Genomic DNA, 7779 nt, shown 5'->3' with positions numbered 1-7779 from the left:
GCTTTCTTTTTTTGGCCTTGTGCTGCTGTGCACTGCTTGTGCAGCTGCTGCTGCAACCCATCTGCCCTGCAACCCTGCTGTTGTTGCTTTCTTTTGCTGTTGCTGCAGCTGCCTTTTCTTTCCCCTGCTGCTGCTTCCATCTTTGCCTTGTGCTGCTGCTGGTGCCTTCTCTGTGTTGCCTCTGCTGTTGTTGCTGCTGCTGCTGTTGTTGCTGCCAAGCCTGCAGCCAAGCAAAAGCCCATCAGTCCAGTTCAAGGCCTAGTTCTCAGTTCTAAGCCCACTGTCTATTGTTTGTACAACTGAGCCCAAGCCTAAGTTTAAGACCAAAGCCCAAGTTCATTAAGGCCCAACCACAGTTTAGGTTAAGGCTAAAAGCCCAATTCAGTCAACTGTGGGCTTAATCAAAAGCTTAAGTTTAAGGCCAAAGCCCATTTACACTTCAAAGACCAACTGAGCCCAAGCTCAGTTCATTTCATTGTTAAAAACAAACCCATTAAGCCCAACAGTTCCAAAGGGTATTCAAAGCCCATTAGCAAATTTAGAACCCAAAATAGCTAGAAACTCCAAAACACACCCGATCTCTGTGGATCGACCCGTACTTGCACGAGCTACAACTGACGACCGTGCACTTGCGGTATTACTGTAGGCCCGCGTTTCATTTCGCTTCATTTTTATACCCATCTTTGAGGCCTACCAGCAGTGGTCTTCGAATTGCTTTCGTAGACTCTTTCCTATCTGCGTTGTAAGTGAGGGCCCTACGGCTTAGGAAGACGAGATGGTGTTGATTGTGCGGTTTCCCTCTGGAAGATGGACTTGCTTGGTTCGTTTGGATCTGTCCTCGGTGACTTCCTTTCGTATGTATTGCTTGAGTTCTCCAGCATCAATCAATTTTTGGATCATTATTTTGAGGTTCTTGCATTTCTCGGTCTGGTGACCATTGAAGAAATGATACTCACAGTAATCTTTTGACTTCTCGGTCCTTGGGGGCTGTTTTCCCTTAGACCACGACCACTCCAAATTTTCCCTTCCTTTGATCTCTCGCAAGATCCGAGCGTAGCTAGCGTTGAGCTTCGTATAAACCTGATCTTCGAATTTTCGATCGTCTTTTTTTCGTTCATCTCTTCGTTCCTTCTTATCTTCATGCGGTCGTTCCACTGAGCTATTTCTTTTGACCCCGCTGGTTTGTTCTGCGGAATTGGTACGGTGAGACCTATGCGTTTGTTCCCTCGGGTTCTCACGCTGGATTTCTTCAAGACGAGCATACTTCTCAATAATTATTCGAAGATCTCCTTCTGTCTTAGGTACGCTTCCGTGGATCTCAACAAACAGTGGACTCATTCGGTCTAATCCCCACTTGTAGCAGTTGATGCTTACTAGGGGATCCACACTCCCTATGGCTTGGCAGATCTTATGCCATCTGTTGGTGTATTCCCTCGTGTTCTCCTTGTAACCAATTGCCAGAGAAAAAAGTTTATCCATTCCTGTGTTGACAGCTTTGTTGTACATGTAGGTTCTCAAGAATTTCTCTGCGAATTGATCGTAGGAGTTGATGGAATCAGGTGGCAGGTTTTCAAACCAAGACAAAGCCGATCCCTTCAGAGGACAGCGTCGTTTTGACTCCATCGGGCTAAGATACGATTATAATACCGGATATGTGCCGCGGGATCACTGGATCCGTCATAGCATTCAAAAGTTGGGACATGGCACTTTAGCGGAATGGGGGTATTTTCCAGGCGATGAGTTAGGGGAGTGGAGTTAGCCTCTTTCATCACCTCTTCAAGCCTTCCTCCGCCTTGTCTGGATTTTAACTGCCTGATCTCAGCCATCATCTCATCACGCAGCTCTTCCATTGCTCGGTAATGTCCCACGTTCTCGTGCTCAGTTGAGCGTTTCTTTCTTTGATCTTCAATGTCATAATAGTCTGAGTCTTCGGCGGCATAATCCGGATCGGATGCACTGCTTCCCCTAGCGGCGTTTGCTAGGATGATTCTTCGGTCTCGATTAGGCTCTGGTGCCTTAGAATTTTCTTCATCCAGTTGTTGGCTGGTCTTCGTGCTTTGGGCAATACTATCTTTCAAGTCTTGGTTCTCTCTGGCCAGAAGAGCTACGGCATCTGCGTAGACCTGCTGGCTCTTTTTCAATTCTTCGAGCTCTACCATCAGTCGGTGGGACTGGTTAGATCCCTGATTGGGAGTTCCGGCTTGTACCCCTACGGCCATAGTTCCCCCTTCGTCTACTGTGTATTAAGGGTGGTAGAGGATCGGCTTCAATTGTTGGTATCTCCAAGTTTGGTCCCCTCGGTTGAGCTTCCACCCGCGGTACTAAAACCACTGGTATGGTTTGATTCTGACCGTTGGTTGACGGCATTCCGAAGACTGGCGGATGTGCGGGCTGATGTGTCATAGATTCTGCCATCCCTTCTCTTTGTTGATGGATTTGGTTTGAAACCAAAGTTTTGTTAGCTTCTGTAGCCTGTAGGGTCGCAACAGTTGCATTGTTCTTTGTGGTTGCTGCTTTGAGAGCAGCGGATGCAATGGAGTTAGTGTTCATAGGTGAGGTGATTTCTGCAGCATCCTGCCTCTGAGTAGTTGTTTTAGCTTTGTCTCCTTTCTGCTTGCTTCGGATCATGACCGGGGTAGTCCTCGGTGTCTCCTTTGATGAGGCTTTGGTTTTTCCTGCCTCTAGTATCTTTTCCATTTTTATTCCTTTTCTGCATAGTGGAATAAATAAAGAGAACCAAAGATATCCACGAGGATCGGGTTAGTGCCATTCGTATCCGCAAAATTTGTGGAATAAAAAGAAATGAGCTGCCCAAGGGCCTTAATAAAAGAGAAACATAAAGACTCCATCGGTCTTGTTTTCGCAATACAAATCCTCTAATAAACAATCATGGACCTTGTTTTCAGAATACTTTTGAAAAGGAAAACTCTTGAAAAGGCAGATCCGTAGGAAGAACTCATGAATATGGATTATTAAGTCTTAGTTTTAAAAGAAAAACGCCTCACGTGTAAATCTGTGATAGATAGCCGTGGATTTGCCTGTTTTGAAATGGTGTTGGTGAAAATGAAGACCATGAACCTTGAATAAAAAAGGTTTTGAAAGCACGCTGAACCCAGAATAGGACACAACCATAATGCGCGTTTAAGGTGAAATCACAGGATAAGATAAATCTTTTACCGGGACAAAGTCCCTGTTTCTAACGCCAGATTGTGAACGCATAAATCTCGAAGCCATCCACGTGTTCACAAACAATATTAGCATACATTCTAATTCTGAAATTGTACGTCGTATATGTAAAGGGGATGATTATATCGATTCATCGACTCTAAGCCTTCGGACTTGTCATTGTCTAGTCGAATATTATCATAAATAATGTTCGTATAAAAGGGGTAAACAGAGAATCAAACATAAATGTAAAACACATGACGTTCAATGCTGAATGTAAAGTGCTGAAATATAAATGAGACAAAGATTTACGTGGTTCGGCACTAAGGCCTACATCCACGGGGCTGGTGTTTCACTATGTATTGAATGATTACAAAGATAGTCAAATGACTTTAGAGTACACATAGGTCTGCGGAAGTAGGGGGATCACTTACTCTTCCTATTTCTCTCTCCTATATTCTCCTATGTTTTCTCTGGATTGGTCGACCTCTTCTCTCTTAGTGGAGAGGGGTATTTATAGGGTTGGAACGTGGGTCCTACTTCTGAGGTGCCGTTGTAATCTTATCTTCTTGTGCTTTGTGCTCATTACACAGAGGTCTCCGGCATATGTTGCGGCCTAAGCTTGAATACGAAGGGTTATCCTCGCTTCTTCCACGAGCTGATTGACACGTGTATATTTCTTTGGTATTTAATGCGGGTAGATGGATGTCTGCTCGTGTCAGACAAGTATCTCTTAGTCTGGTCACATCTGTGTCAGTCAAACTCCCTCTCAGCCGTTGATCTGGGATCTTCCTAAGGATTGGGTGTACTAACACCCAAGGGGTATTATCTTGTGCTCCTCTAAGCCATCATACCTCTGTGATCCTCTGTCTCTGACCGTCAGATCTGCTGACCGGTGACATCTTCTGATGAGATGCTTGTTATCATGTTTTGATATCTTGTTTTACATCCCTTCCACGTGTCTCTTCCTGTACACGTGGTGGATAATGAAAGGTGTACATACAACAAGAAAAGCTTAGGAACCGTAAAGGGGACTAGGAAGAAGAAGAGAACCATTAAGAAAGGGAAGGAAGGAATACGATGCTAGCAGAGAGTGAAGCAATCAACGAAAGCTTGAAATAGAAAAAGAGGCAGTAGAGACAAAAGAGAGATTACTCTAGAGAGAATATTTGGTTTTCATTTTCCTCAATTCCCATTACAGATACATCTTTCTTCAAATGTTTTTCTCAACACGCTACAAAAACAAAAAGGGGCATTCAAAGAGTTGCAAGTAAAGCATTGATGGGGCTGATTCCTTCCACCTTTTCTTTTTTTCATTCTCTACAATAGTCCCAAAACCATTCACTTTTGTTTCCCATTTCCTGAACCTTAAAGGAAAAGAACAGTTTGACTTATACTGACCAACAACGATTCCATTCAAACATATATATACAAAACCACGGACAATTTTAAACATAAACCTCCTTTTTTTTTTTTGCTTTGTTTTCATTTCTTTTTCTTGCTAAAACTATGAAAAAAGAAAACCTGACTTGAACTTGGCTCAAGTTGGGCTGCTATTTGGGTCTGGTTCTCGGCCTGGGATTCTCATCTTTTTAAGATGCTTCATTCGTTCTTCTCTTGCTTTGCGAGAGAAAAAACATCCCAGCAGGATCGAGAAGATCCTTATTTTTACCCGGATTTCCAAGTTGCCCAATTCATTTTACAATACAGCCTCAAACTCGTTGGCTCTAGCTCTCTCACTGAGTCAACTCACTCCCACACTTTTGACACCATCCAGTAGCACGTTTCTGCAAAAAAAAAAATAGACATGTCACTCAGTACGTCAGATTTATGAAAAAATATCACCCAACAACAATTTTTTCAACAGCAAAAAAAATCAAATGAAATCTGTACTACAAATCTACCAAAGAAAATCCTCCATTCATGATGCTGACTTTTAACCATAAATTCTGTGTCAAAATTAATCCACCGACAGCTACACTCACTAGAAAAGACCACGTTACCCCCATAAAGACTTCCTATTACATGAGGCCAGGATATTTGAAGATTCGAAACTAACAGAGCCGTCTGATAAAGGCTAAAGAAAATAACGTTGACTAACAGAAAAGTGCACATTTTCCCGCTAATTTGGACGCGATGTACAAACAATAATTCACTAAAAAGGACATCTCAGTGACGCAACAATCAAACTGTTGGCGAGTCCATAAATGGTACAGCAAACATCAATTACAGGCTGTAAACGGAAAATCGGCATTCAAAATGAAAAATACGGTTCAGGAGATATTGTGGCTCTAAATGCTTATTTTATAGACAGGAGATATCTAACCAGGCTTATATTTTTGACTAGACAAGAACCGTTAATTCAAAACCGACATTTATGGATGAAATTAAGCAAAAAGATCGTTTTAACGGTTTCACATTCTAGATTCCCATTTTCCTATCCTGTACTCCCAAACGAGTTAACTCGGAATTGAGTCAAACAGGTTGAGTTCACTAAACCAATCTACTCAGATTTTTGATAACAAATCCTAAATCTGAGAAGGAAAAATGGATGTATGAGAAAAGAATTGTTACCTGATTACTGAGAATTTTTCAGTCTCTGAAAATGACGGTATCAGCAATCTCCATTAACGGATTCAAAGTATCGGCATTGAATTTCCTTGCAAACAGATAAGAGTATGTTGAATTTGAAACCCTAAGTCTGTAAACAAGTTCAGCACTGATTTCTCCTGGCTTGTATTCATGAGGATGACCACCAGTACTACCAGTCCAATTTACATTAGTTAGTGTAAAATGAGTACAACCTTTAGGATCTTCCATAGATAACAAAGTAGGAAAATAATGTTCTTCTGGGTAACAAGATTCTTTGTTTAAACAAGGTAATCTGAATTTCCTCCATAACCTTCGATCTCGAATTACAAGCAATGAATGACGACGAGTTAGTATAAAAAACTGTGATCCAACACGGAAATCATCAAATGATACTTCAGGCATCATTACATTTTCTCCTCTTGCAGTATATCTATCCTGTAGTGTTGGTTCTTCACCCAGAATTTCAATAAAACTACTGTATCTAACTTGACCACGACGATTCCAACGAGTTACCCATGACTCAGTTGATAAAGATTTTGAAGATGACTCGGTATGAGGCGATGCAAATAACGAGTGATAAACAAATCGAAATGAGTGGAGAGGAATACAGTGTTGAGAAACCAGAGCAAAAAACGTATTTGATTGATCATCGAGAAGAGCAGTTGCTAAAAGCCTTCTAGCAGCAGAAATCAATGTTGGAGATGCACGTTTTGTTTTCTTACCTGCTATAAACCTTCCATTAAATACACCACCAGGAGGTGTTATTTTGATTGATGGATCTGCGTGGATATAAATATTATACAATTTTTCATTCCCTTTGAAGAATTTTTCCCAAAGAGGAGCAAAAATTAGGTCAGAATTTGTCAAAAACAAAAAAGCGATTTTCGGTGGTGGATTTGTTGTACCCAGATGTGAGATTGATGATTTTGATTGCGGATGATTCATAGATGCAAGAGATGCTCTTCGAAATAAAGCAAGATCATCAAGTTCATCAGGAAGAGAAATTGGTTGATGTTTTGGTGGGAGAATTTTAGGTGCCAGAAGAAATATCAATGGCACCGAAAGTAACAGAGCAAAGAACAATACATATGGTGTAGAAAACATGGTGAATTTTTAGAGATACAATACAAACACAGAAAGAGAGACCCAGATATTGAAATTTGTTAGGGGTTTTTTCTCATGAGGAGGAGGAGGAGGAGGAGGAGGAGGAGTGACAAAGGGAGGAGGAAAGGGGATCGTGGGTTTTTATAGGATATCGAAAAGATAACTTTAGTTTGATTAAATTAAAATTTAGGGTTTTTAACGAAGGGAATCCTAGAGAGATAATTTAGGGGGGGAAAGATGAGCAGAGTGAAAAAAAATAGCAGTAAAGATTTTGGAGAAGAAGAAGACGAAAAAGTGGAGATTGGGGAAAATAAATATATTGAAAGTACAAATACATTATTAAATCAAAACTAGTCAAAAAAATTGGAAATTCAATGGTGTGATTCTGTACATTGATGTTTGGTTAATTAACGTACTCCCGGTTTCTAGATTCTTTTTAGAAGTCAGAAAAACATTGACTGTTTTGACTGCGGGTTTGATTAATTAATTCTATTTTTTAACCGTAGTTTAGAGATAAGGAATGTGAATTAAATACTTTTCAATTCATTAACAACAGTTAAATTTAATTAAACACTTTTGACCTGTCGACAAATGAATGACTCAGACGATGAGTCACACAATGATAAACATGAAAGTATAGGCGCGCAATTTTAGCGAATGAAAAATAAGATACTTTTGTACATTTCGCACGTCACAAAAGATAATTTATATGTTTGATGAAAATCAATCATCCAATTGCTTACACATAGAGTGATATCGAGAGATGGAGACGTCTTATCCTTTTTTTTTGTTAGAGTAATCTATGGTGGTCTGTTCAGTAAAACGCAAGTCTTTTCCGCAAATGCACAAACAAGTGTAACGTAGTAATCACTACCAATTTATTTGCCTATTTTTAATCGGTAGATGCTTTGCCCTGGC

General features: G+C 40.6%; 1 protein-coding gene across 1 annotated transcript; it reads right to left on the bottom strand.

The window, feature by feature from the left end:
• Positions 1 to 4322: 4322 nt before the first annotated feature.
• Positions 4323 to 7037, bottom strand: LOC113309439. The gene is made up of 2 exons (XM_026557866.1): positions 5740 to 7037; positions 4323 to 4952 (listed from the first exon to the last, which is right to left on the bottom strand). Exon 1 carries the CDS (start codon positions 6859 to 6861, stop codon positions 5758 to 5760), a length of 1104 nt encoding a protein of 367 aa, XP_026413651.1. The 5' UTR covers positions 6862 to 7037; the 3' UTR covers positions 4323 to 4952; positions 5740 to 5757.
• Between the last annotated feature and the right edge of the window lie 742 nt (positions 7038 to 7779).

This window comes from Papaver somniferum, chromosome 9 (assembly GCF_003573695.1).
Source record: "Papaver somniferum cultivar HN1 chromosome 9, ASM357369v1, whole genome shotgun sequence".
NCBI lineage: Eukaryota > Viridiplantae > Streptophyta > Magnoliopsida > Ranunculales > Papaveraceae > Papaver > Papaver somniferum.
This window is presented reverse-complemented; position numbering and strand designations above follow the sequence as displayed.

Bases quoted from the DNA above. Each gene is read 5' to 3' on its own strand.
- LOC113309439 (XM_026557866.1), bottom strand. From the start codon at position 6,861: ATGTTTTCTACACCATATGTATTGTTCTTTGCTCTGTTACTTTCGGTG.